Below are 12,322 nucleotides of genomic sequence, written 5' to 3'. Positions count from 1 at the left end.
TATTTTGTTTTAAAAAACAATATAAAAGGTCTTATGAGAAAGGTAAAACCAAAGTTTTTAAGAATTAATGCTAAAAGTAAGTTTGTACATGTACAACGATTATTGGGTCAAAACCGATAAATTGGCAGTACTTGGAAAAAAACCTAAAAGGCGACATTACATTGTTTTCATGTCAATTTGTAAGCGCTCTTTAGCAAATAAAGTTGGCCATTGCTCATTCTAATAACGCTATATTGTAAGGAACACTTGAGGTTTTCACTTTTAAAACCTACATTTTGGTCAAAAATGTGCTTGGATAGATAGTTTTCAACAGATTTTCCACATTTGCCTTGCTATAACATTGAATTGCGTTATCTGTCGACCTAATGAAGAAAAATGTTTTAGGGGGAATTGTTAGCTTTCGTTTAATATAAAATCAAATCTGATCGATGAAGGAAACACTTGAGGTTTCGACAAAACCAATCAAAGACGCCCATTTTTCAGTTAGAAGCTCCACAGCGCTCCACAGCTCTTACATTGCTATGCACTCAACCGCGTAGTTTAATCAAAGACTGTGCGGAGACAATTCACTGCATAAACAGTTTATGCATTGTCAACAAAAGAGCTAACAGTACTTCTTTCAATCTAATGGTAACGTATGTTTCGTGACTTACTTACTTTGAAGTTTGTTTGAATTTTGCATATTAAATAAAAGCATCACGAAATTGACAAACATTTACTGTTTTTAAACAGTAGCATGTTTAAAATAACCCTTAGTAACTTAAGTTGCCAATAGAAAACGCATGGGCATTATTGAAATCGATGTAAAAATAAACGTTCAAAAGATTTGATCGTCATATTTTCCAGAATGAAACTAAAAAGGACTAGCTGTCTTTGATTTATGAATAAAAAGGAGTAGTTTAGAGATACTTTTTTTTGCCGATTTTTCAATTCCAAGTACTGCCGATTTATCGGTTTGAGGACTGATGATCAAATAATTATTTTAAGTTTACTTGTTCACTCCACACGTATAGCTATACCAAGCATCACTTTTGGAGCGTCAAGATCACTCATTTCTTCACATAAAGAGTCACATTTTTTTAATACCCCGGACAAAAATATACCCAAGAATGTATCAATGACCTGGACTTTGAAATGATGTTTATTCAAAATTATACTAAATTTTGCAAAATGCTGGCTAAATGTTTCCAAAATGTATACGAGAAACTTTTAGAAATACCACCTTCTCTGAACCAGTTTTCTGACATTGTCACCAAAATTCACCGTACCCACTCTCCATAAATCAAAAAAGAAATAATTCCTTGTAAGGCCATCTTAATAAAATCCTATATCTCAAAGCTGCTGCGCGCGTTAGTAAAATCGTGCTCCTAGTCCTCTTTGAAAATCAAGAAATTAATTTTCTTCAGTTTTTTTTTTTATTTAAAAACAAAGCGAAAATAAAACTCAAAATTCGTATTTGATCATAAGTTTCCGATTTTTTCGCAAATTTTGGACACGAAAATAATAAAAAGTAAAGAATAGTAGTTTGTAGCAGTGACTTTATTTGTCTACTATTCCAACATTTACAACATTGATACTTTTTGTTCGAAATCCTGTACTGACACATACAAAACAAACCGCATTCCGCATTAGGTTTTTTAATTTCTCACAAGCTTTGAGCCATGGATTTAATTAAGATGGCCTAAATAGGGTCTGTGTGAATTGTACATTGTTGTGCCAATTTGAGTAGGTGGGACATCTGCAAATATTCGTACTTTCCTCTGATATGTAAATGACAGATAACAGCAAAAACAGCATATTTGTCCATAACTTTGGTCAGTGCAGCGAGCCAGGGGATTTCAAGTGGGTGATTATTGATTGGTAAGTGTCATATTTGGGCATAAGTGCAGTCTACCATTCAATGTGGAGGATAGACTAGACTTTATAGATTGATTTGGCTGGAATAATTTCCTGTTAACCAGGTTTTTAAAAGGGACGCACCATTAGATTCTCAGGGGGGCATGGGAGTTTGGGTCAGGCAGAATTTTTTTTTTCGCCGTCGAAGATGGCGGAAATTTTTTTTTTCGCCTCCGAGAGCACCATTTTTTTTGTGGGGGGTGAGTGGGGGAAAATTTTTTTTTTTACTTATCAGTGAGGCAGAAATTTTTTTTTTCGTCTCACTAGTGAGCAAAGTTGTTTTTTTCGTCTCACTAGTGGGCGAAGTTTTTTCTTCCCCCCCTGGAAATCTAATGGTGCGCCCCTAAGTACTGCAAAGGTCGAATCATAATTGCTGTGCAGCATAAGTGCACTATGTCCCTATCTATGTTTGTACTTTGTAATTTGACCGGTATTTGGCCTATCTTATTTCTACACAGCAAGTACCTAGTCCGTAGCAGATATCAATGTAGTTCATTTCAGCTTGTTGACGACCATCAAAATGTCGACGGCTCAAGACAATTCGGACATTATCCGCGTTATGCTATGGTCTCTGCCACGATCTGTCTCAACAAGTTTTCTTAAATGTATAACGAACGTTCCTAATTCTCAGACATGGTATGAACCATATTACATGGCATTTCATTTTTCAAATTATGGTAAACATCGCAAAGCCTTAATTGGTACTTTACAAGATGTATGGGGAGTTACAGACGGTGATACGGCTACTTTTGGGTCTGCAATATCAGGTAAATCTTCAGGACTTGTAATAATTTCTCCAATACTTGAAATTATTTCTCTGGAATACTTGTGAAGCTATGATTTCTTTAAATATACTAATGCACCTACAGCTGTGAGAGCACCATTAGCATGATAGCGATACTGTTTGACCTCTGATGACCCTCTTGACATGTTCACGCCATATGGAGGATTTGTTCTTACACGTTTGAGCCCAATCGGGCATGATACTTAAATGTTTAACCCATATGACCTTTGACCTCATGTGACTTCGGTTTGAATTTGTTTATGTTCCCGTGATATGGAGAATTACTTTCACCAAGTTTAAGCCCAATCGGGCGATGTTTAAAATTTAGTCCCTGGATGACCTTTGACCGACTTGGTTTGATTTTGTTCATGCTCCCGTGGTATGAAAAATTACTTCCACCAAGTTTAAGCCTAATAGGGAGAAGTTTAAAATTTACCCCTGGATGGCTCTGACCACGGATGAACTCGATTTAATTCTTTTCGTGCTACCCTCATACGAAGGATTCCACTCTCCAAGTTTCAATTGAACCCTGGTGACCTTTGAACTTGGTTGACCTCGATTTTGTTTCGCACATATCGACTGCTCAGTGTCAGAAGTTGGTAGTGAAATAGCTGCCATGTGTAGCTGACATGTATTAGATGAGTTCAATTTGCACTTACTCACTTCTGTCACTAAGGAGTCGATATAATTCCTTGTATCAAGGATTTCCTCTACCAAGATTATGAACGATCGGACAAAGTTTGAAATTTTGACCTTTGACCTCGGATTACCTTTAAAACTACCCGGTCAATATGCAACGCACGTTATAATTAAAGACAGAGATAAAAAGAATTTATCGTGTCTGACGTCATCTGTCAATCAATTTCGAGCACGGTTTGTTTACAAGTGTCGTGATGATGACTTGCTGAACGCGGCGGTATAACCGGGCACCTTATTGTTAATTTTGCACCTTTAAACCAGCTCAAAAGTTAGGTCTTTATAGTAGGAAACTTTCTTTCTCGAAGGCACCATGTCAACAATGCTTAGAAAAGCTGCTTTTTGCCTTGTAAAAGTACGTAGTTTTTCGCCATTTGCTGCTATATTCCTTTCTCCGATCAGCACCAGATAGATCAGTCTTCCTTTTACGCGCTATTAACCTGTGTTTAATTATACCGATCTATATTCTTAATATCTCATCGAAGCGCGAGGAAAAGCATTGGCGGGCAGACTGGCAGACAGACAGTCAGACACGCTCATTATTTAATTAGTAAAGATATCAGTCACTCTGAATGATGTCATATTGCTTATAATTTACATTTATATCATTTAAAGTGGTACTACACCCCCTGATACATTTCTTGACTAATTAAAAAAAAAAAAAATAACTACACAAAAGTTATGTATATTATATTTCAGTGATTCAAGACAAGTAGTGGTTCATTATGTGTGTTAAGAAATGAGGTACATAAATAACGTACCGCTTGAGTAATTGAAATTTTAGTATTTAGTGTAGTAACTGGATTCCTTGCGCCTATAATATACATAACTTTTGTTACCAGTGTCTTATTATTTTTGGAGAAAAATGCAAAGTCACAGATTTAATAAGGGGTGTAGTACCACCTTAATCTGAGGCATCATAATGCCTCTTGGCTCTAAATCCGACCATTTGCTGGCAATCACACATTCACCATGTTAACTCTCCGTAGTCGTTGGATTTTTTGGCAAATACCAAATAATAGTGTAAAATAGTAATAACTTAAACTTACTCCCACTTAAAGGAGGATTTCGTGATCCTAGCATCCTCTTTTTATGACATTTTTCAGTAGATATCCACGAAAAAAGCTTATTTCCAAAATTTCAGTTGATTCCGATTTTGCGTTTGCGAGTTATGTATGATTATGTGTATTACACTGCTCCATAGACACTGTGTTGTAATTTCGTTCTGGTGCCCCAGATCAAAATTCCACTTTGGAGATATTTTTGCTAAACGAATTAATCTGCAAGAAATATTTGGTACATAAACATTATGTAGCCAGAGGTATCCAGTGGTGTAAAAATCTCAACTTTTTTGGGGAAAAGTGGGGGGATGATGCTGTGGATCACGAAATGCCCCTTTAAACCATAAAATATATGCTCAGAGCTTGACGACAATTTTGCATCACGTCCAGCAAGAAAATGATATGCATAAGAGTCATTTTGATTAACGTCGTGAGATTTACAAGGTATTTTAAAGAATGACATAAAGGAATAATTTATGCCTACTTCTTGAGGGGGAAAAGCAACGATAAGGCAAGTTTCAAGTTATCACCGTTTAAGGATATTAACTATTTTAAACTGTTGCGATTTGGTAGTTCACAGCATCTTGCGAATGATAGTGAGCTTTGGCAAAAACTGCATTGCTCATTTCATAGCAAGCGTCTAGAAGAATTCAAATATCAAAGGTAACTTTTGTAGGTCCTGTGGAGATATGTTGTAAAAAGGGCTGAAACAACAACACTTTTGTAAAACGTACATAACTCATTAGCAACAATAAGTTAAGCAAGTTTTCAAAGTATAGGATTTGTAGAATGAACTTTTGCAAAACATCAATGTGTTATTTTTCATTAATATATTGATTTTGATAATGAAAATCGATTTTTAGGCTGCTTCGAGCAACAATACATTGTGTACCCTTAAGGAGGTACTACACCCCTGCCCAATTTTCCGCCTATTTGTGCATTTTTCTCAAAATTATAGTGCATTGGTGACAAGTAAGATATGTATATTATAGGGGCAAGGACTACAACTACTGCACTGGAAATTGTTTTCAACACAGACAACAGTTGTGGAGTTACAGTCAAAATGAGGGAAAACCAACATTTGATCAATAAATCAATAATTACTTGCCTTGAGTTGCTGAATTTTCAGTGCAGTAGTTGTAGTCCTTGCCCCTATAATAATACATATCTTACTTGTCACCAATGCGCTATAATTTTTGAGAAAAATGCAAAAATAGGCACACAATTTGGCCAGGGGTGTAATACCCCCTTAATGTGTTATTTTATTCCAATCTAGGAGGTTACTGGGCTGCCGACAAATCGCATGCTTGGATCAAAAGTCAACTAGAAAGCGTACCACCGAACAAGAAGGAAATAGTGTTTTGCAAAGATATCAGTAGTGGAATAGACGGACTTTACGAATATATCCCAGACGGTTTCCGTCATTCATTTCTGATTCGACATCCTTATAAAGTCTTCGAATCGTGGGACAGAATGATTAATCGTGCAATCGAAGATGAGTCGAAGCGCATGAAAATATCTGAGTTACCTGAATTTTTGCTGCCATCAGGGTTCTATTATAAGGAACAATATGATCTTTACCAACATGTGAAAGAGCATTATGAACCAAACTCGGTGATTATTGACACTGATGACTTACTAGCTGATCCAAGTCGTGTATTGAAGGCGTATTGTCAGGCAGTAGGTATACCTTATAGCGATGACTTACTTCAGTGGCAACCGGGTAGAGAATGCATGGATCAACAATGGATGATAGCCAAAGAACAGATCATGGCTCAAAATTTCGGCAATCATCACGCGGAAACTTTAACCAGTACATGCTTTGGTAAACCTACTAAAGTTTCCAACCGAGATGAACTTTCAGATGAAGTTCGTCAATATTCTGATGCTTGCATGGGATATTATGAGGACATGTATGCAAACAGGTTACAAGTCTAAAGACGTATAAGAAGGGGAATTGAAAAAAGACATTATTATACATTTTTAGATTAACTTTTTAACAAACATACATTTGGGTTGACAATTGGCATCCCTTTTAAAAATCTTCTCTTGTTTTATTTTATTTTATTTTCAAAAGAGATGCTAATAATTGTCAACCCAATGGGTTTTTGTTAAAAAATTAAATTTCAAAAATATATAATAACGTGTTAAAAAAAGAAACTATTAAAGGGAGGAGTTCAAGCCCCTGAGTAGTATTCCACTCGTTGCACTATTCGCTACGATAAGCCATTAAAGTGACTGAAACTAGTACTTGGATCATCCTTTGTGATAATGTTTACGAAATACCGAACACTTTAAGGGCTGGGGTATGAGCGACCTTGAAGTACCGGTATCTGGAGAGGGGAAGCAATGAGTTACCCCAAATCACAGCGGCAGGTAGTGACTGGGCCGCCGAGTGCTAATATATATTTATTTTGGAAGGTTCGTGTTTGTTTTAAATTTTGGGGCGTTTTTCCAAAATTTGATATTTTGGTGATATTTCAAAAAAGCGACATGCCAAAGACAACTCTTTGGGCACATAGTTTGTTATTGTTATTGCAGTTATTTTCCACATACCTACGTTAACATTCGATTGGGTGATTTACTAATATTATATATTTTATGACTGCAATTTGGCGTTTTCAATGCGTTTTACACGTATCATGAAATTAACGCAATTATCTAGTCACGCTGCTTTTAGAATTTTTACCTGATCGTCGGCTTTTGCAGGCAACAGAATGCAGATTGGTTCACGATAGATGTCGTATTCCTCTATGTGGTTCACTTATTGATAATTTGAGTTTGCCTTCCTTGTAACAACACACACATTGCCGTCTGGAAACCGGGTCTGGTACTGATTTTGGGACAGCCATTAGACTTCAGCGCCGTATCAAATCTCATAAAAACCACACGACTGACGACTATGTGTTTATGTTTCCCGCACGAAAGCTTGTGTCTACATCTATTACTATACTTCTTTGGAAACGTTGACCTTTGACCATTCTTTGTATAACGCCCTGATATGACCTTGATATGTTCGCCTGATTGGGTACGTTATAGCACCCATTTCATTGAGGTGTTAGGACTTGGTCAGTAGATAATACTCCAGGGATACAATAGTTTAACATGGTGTGTGAGCATGGTGAAAGACTCATTATTGATTAGGCTCGGACATATTAAAGGCACATGTCCTTTGCGTGTATAGCAGAAAATTATAATAGAATGTGTGAATAGAATGTTTGGAATTTTGCAACTAAAATACTAACTGCATTCTGCATTATGTATTTATTTATTTATTTATTTAGGCCTATGCCTATTTATTTATTTACTGACTTATTTATTTATTTTATTTATTTGGTATATTAGTTAGTAGGCCTAGTTAGTAATATTCCATGATAGGCCTACGTCGGTTTATTATTGATTGTTGATAACTTGACAACTTGATTGATTGATCGATTGATAGTCATTTCACATTATATTCCTAGTTTATAGGCCAATTTGAATAGCATCGTACATTAGATAAATAGACCTATCAGTATTGATTTATTCTATTCAGCAATATCAAGGATTACTATCAAACTTCTCATAGCTAATTGTCAGTTGGCTCAGTGGTAACAACACGGAGGTCACGGGTTCGATTCCCACCTCTGCCTGTTTTTTGCAAGGCTGAGAAAAAAATGAAATTTCTGGACTGCAAACTTATTTGGCGCGCGATCTGAGCTGGTCCTTTTCTGGTGGCTGTGTCTGTTACAGGCACACTCCCTCTGCATCCAAACCAGGTTCACGCTCATTGCACCTCCCTTAGGCCTCGTATCCATAGGCTGTTCCCTTGTGGCGTGTGCCCTTGTTCCGTGTTTACTTTTTCCCATGTGACCTGCCACACAGACAACCTATGGATACGGCCACTAAGCAAAACAAAGGTTCGTTGTCTGTGTGGCAGGTCACATGGGAAAAAGTAAACACGGAACAAGGGCACACGCCACAAGGGAACAGCCTATGGATACGAGGCCTTAAGTACCCGGGGTAAGATGATGAAACTTTCAAGGGTAAGGGGTGATTGATGAGGCTCATGTTTATTTCTTTTTCATTCTTAATAAAATCAAGTGATACGAGGATTCAGTTATTAGACATATAGAAGGTCAGTGGTGGCGGCGAAAGTATTACAATTTGGGGGAACGTGCATATTTTGTGCCGGTTTGTTTGTTTGTTTAACCGGTCGGTCCGGGCGGACACACAGTTGGGTCATGAAGGGACCAAGCTCAAGTAAAATAATTAAGCCAAGTCATATGAGTTTTGTATATAAGCATACTGGCCTTTATGAAGAGAAAAGAAAGCAACAGGATAGGGGAAAAAGAGCAAAGAAAAGAAAGGCCACTAATAACAAATCAAATTTTGCTCTTAGCTCTTGGGTCGAGAAATAAGAAATTTGTAATTCTTATTCCATGCCCCGATGTAAAGGCTGTGTACTGGGTCATTTCCTGACAAGGTACGCGAAAAAATAATTGGTATTTGTTGTGCCTGGCGCAAGAATGTGCAACTTTACCCTATTTTGGCTCAAAACATGGAGTTTTCTTGCGCTAAAAAAGAAGATTTCACAGGGTAATTATTGCTTAGTTTTTTCTTTTATTAGGATTTTTCTTTCTCTTTGTACTGTTGTATGTATGCTCGCCTACGTTTAGCGTGATCACAAGATCACGCTTTCATAAATACACGCGCTTTGTTATGAATGACCACAAAAGAACTAGTAGTGTAACTAACATGCTGAAGGAGCTAGATTGGTGTTCTCTAAAAGATCTTAGAACAGCCAATAGGTATACATCCACAAGCTAGAGAGGATCCTGGGAGAGGGTGTCCTGCCCCTGCCGGTCGACGACCTCCTTCTGCCGGTCCAACGTCCTTCTAGGCACTCTCATCAGAACTTATATCAAATCATAACAGCAAATGAGGACTACTACAAGTACTCGCTCTGGCCAAGGACAGTACAACACTGGGACAAACTACCCTACCACATCACCACGATACAAGACTCCAACGAATTTAAGAATCAAGCAACCAACCACCTAAAGCAACTACAATAATACATGTGCACAACCATTCCTGTTCGTTTGGCTTCACCTGAAGCGTTGGGCAGTATTGATACAGATACAGAAAATACCTGTATACGACCTTGGAAACGAGGCGTACGAACGTTCGTAATTGAAGAACCTACCACAAGGCCCGGCATATGGTTTGCGCATTCTTGCAACCTGAATTATTATAGAATCTGGTACATATACCCATTTAGGCCTATGCCACGAATAATTAAACATTAAATAGTGTGTTTACCTGGTCAATCGTCTGAAGTAGATATCGGACTTGTACTATATGTAGAATTATTTAATCTGGGGTTATCGGTAATCTGATATTCATCATGGACTTTGTTTATACTTGACATGTATTTGGACCTTGGCTACACGAAGTACCAAGTCCGTGGTAGAATTTTTCCCAATTTCATGAATTTGACTGGACACGAAAACACTATCAATTAAAATGACCATGGCTCAAGAAAATGTCGGTGTTATCCGCGTCATGTTATGGTCTCTTCCACGATCAGTATCAACGAGTTTTCTGAAATGTTTAACGAATGTTCCTAATTCTCAGGCGTGGTATGAACCATATTTAATGGCATTTCACCGGCAGGTGTAAAAGACAGAAAGCAGAAATGACAGAAACGACAGAAACAACAGAAATTCCAGGAAATGCAGAAATGAAGTTACTGAGTTTTGATTTCAGGAGTTCTAAAATTTTTGTAGTCATGTTGTGCAAAAGTTTTAAATAGTAGATCACAGTAGTAGATGTTTGTTTGTGAGTTTGGACGCAATATGTGTTGTTTGCCGCCCCATAGATTGAGGAAAGAGGCCACGCCCGAGTGGCCAGGGAAACAGTGTAGATGTAGGCCCAAAATCTCAGAATCCAAGATGAGATCAACATGTCATGTTTTTCATATTGCATAATATGTTATGTTTATCATGGTATTACACTATGTGCTACCTCAATGATGAAAGTTAAACTTGTTATAGTAAACAATGGGGGTTTCCGGGGGGGGGGGGTCCATCTGCATGGCATGACTGTGAAAAGAAAGGGCCAAGATACCCCATTAGGCCTACCTCCACTGAAAATGATCAAGCACGATTACAAAATAATAATAGGGACAAATATTAAAAATAATTATAATGCTCAAACTTGTCAAAGGTGTATGTTTTTCTTGTTGTTTATTGTTTGGTGTTTTATTGATGAGGGAATCAGAAAAAAGAATTATTATATTTATTTCACATAACATATTTTACACCAAGTTAAAATAGGCAATGCATTCTGGGATTCGATTTTACATCTGCATTGCTATAAGTTACAGCACAGGAAGCATCCTGGTGGTGGAGAGTCAAGGTTTCATCTCTCCCTGACTATGGCTGATGTTAAAACTATGTTTAGGCCATAGGCAATTTGATTTTAATAGCTCTAGAGGGGTCACAAATTAGATTCAGCATTCAAGTTTTGACAACAATAAAATTAAATTACCGCAAAAAATACAAATTACATAACAAATATCCAGATTATATTACCTCAATGTATATCACTTAAGATTTCATTTTAAAACAATACATGTTATGTACGAAACTCCTTGGTTTAATGAACTCACACTTAAATTCCTCAACTTTTTGCAAATTCGGTCTTTTCTCATTTCTGTTGTTTCTGTCGTTTCTGTCAATTCTGCATTCTGTCTTTTACACCTGCCGGGCATTTCACTTTTCAAATTATGGAAATCATCGCGAAGACGCAGTTGGTATTTTGCAAGATGTGTGGGGAGTTACAGAGTGTGATACGGCTACTTTTGGGTCTGGAATATCAGGTACGCAATAAGTTATGGTCTACAATTAGTGGCGGCACGAACATTTGAGGTGGGGGATCAATAATAAAAAGCAGTTATATCTTATTTAAACTGTGGCAAGTGGAGGGCTAAGCTTAAAATTGTGTAGCAAATGAGCCATTGGCGCCACCACTGTGTATGATTACAGTGCTAAACTAATTCCAAAAGGGTTCTTTATGTGTCCCAAAGCGTCAGAATCTAGGAAACCCATCGATGGTTCTTAAATATACAATTAGCGCTTAGAGGTTTAATAATAACCGTGCATCGGTTATTTGGAGGGCATTGTGAAAAATCTAAACATTTTGCCTTGGAACCGAGGGATATTCCGAGGGCCAAAGCAAAATGTTTAGACTTTTCACAATGCACGATATATTACCGATGTAAACCTCATTCATAACCGTCACTTTCACCTCTTCACTTTACAAAATAACACACAATTTTCCTCAAAAGTAGACAATTTTTACGTTTTGCCTTTCCAAAAATTGAACAGGCTAAAACAGGACGACCAATAAAAGAAGTGCGAATCACAATCTGTGCAAATATGGTAGCGCGCAATCCAAATACGGCGGTCAGCGCGCGCAGTTTGTTCGACGCACAACACGGCGCGCATGGAGTTTACTAGAATATAAGTAAACGCGTTCAGCGTTTGCGTTTTGGCAAATAAATAAAAGTGATTGGATCGCAATTATCGCATTTATTCATGAGGTTATGAATTATTCTCAAAAGTCTTCTAGGACATTTAATGGTTCTCCACGGGGATATTCATTTTTTATGGGCCTTTTTGATGGATCAAGTGCAATGGTCATTTCTGGAGACACCTTAACTGGCCCTGATTAATTCCATATTGCTGTAGTATGAAAAGATAATTCAACAGCAGTGAACAGTGAGTTTATAATTCAAATTACGTCATGTGATTGGGTGGTTTTATATGTTACTAAATCCAATCACTCGCCAAGTCACCTATTCAACGTATTTACTTACCAAAGTTTTTTTGGAAAATAT

The 12,322-nt window shown here is 37.3% G+C and overlaps 1 protein-coding gene across 1 annotated transcript; it reads left to right on the top strand.

Moving 5' to 3' along the window:
* Positions 1-2,409: 2,409 nt before the first annotated feature.
* On the top strand, positions 2,410-6,730 carry LOC140146686 (uncharacterized). The gene is made up of 2 exons (XM_072168558.1): positions 2,410-2,663; positions 5,714-6,730. The coding sequence occupies exons 1-2, from the start codon at positions 2,417-2,419 to the stop codon at positions 6,373-6,375; spliced, it is 909 nt and encodes a 302-aa protein (XP_072024659.1). The 5' UTR covers positions 2,410-2,416; the 3' UTR covers positions 6,376-6,730.
* The last annotated feature ends 5,592 nt before the right edge of the window (positions 6,731-12,322 follow it).

Source organism: Amphiura filiformis, chromosome 2, assembly GCF_039555335.1.
Source record: "Amphiura filiformis chromosome 2, Afil_fr2py, whole genome shotgun sequence".
Taxonomy (NCBI): domain Eukaryota; kingdom Metazoa; phylum Echinodermata; class Ophiuroidea; order Amphilepidida; family Amphiuridae; genus Amphiura; species Amphiura filiformis.
Note: the sequence above shows the minus strand (reverse complement) of the source record. Positions and strands in the feature narration are given on the sequence as shown.

What these genes read in the sequence shown, in the direction of transcription:
- LOC140146686 (XM_072168558.1), top strand. Translation starts at nt 2,417, where the DNA reads ATGTCGACGGCTCAAGACAATTCGGACATTATCCGCGTTATGCTATGG. An exon ending in TTTTGGGTCTGCAATATCAG is followed by an intron (nt 2,664 to 5,713) that starts GTAAATCTTCAG and finishes ATTCCAATCTAG; the next exon opens with GAGGTTACTGGGCTGCCGAC.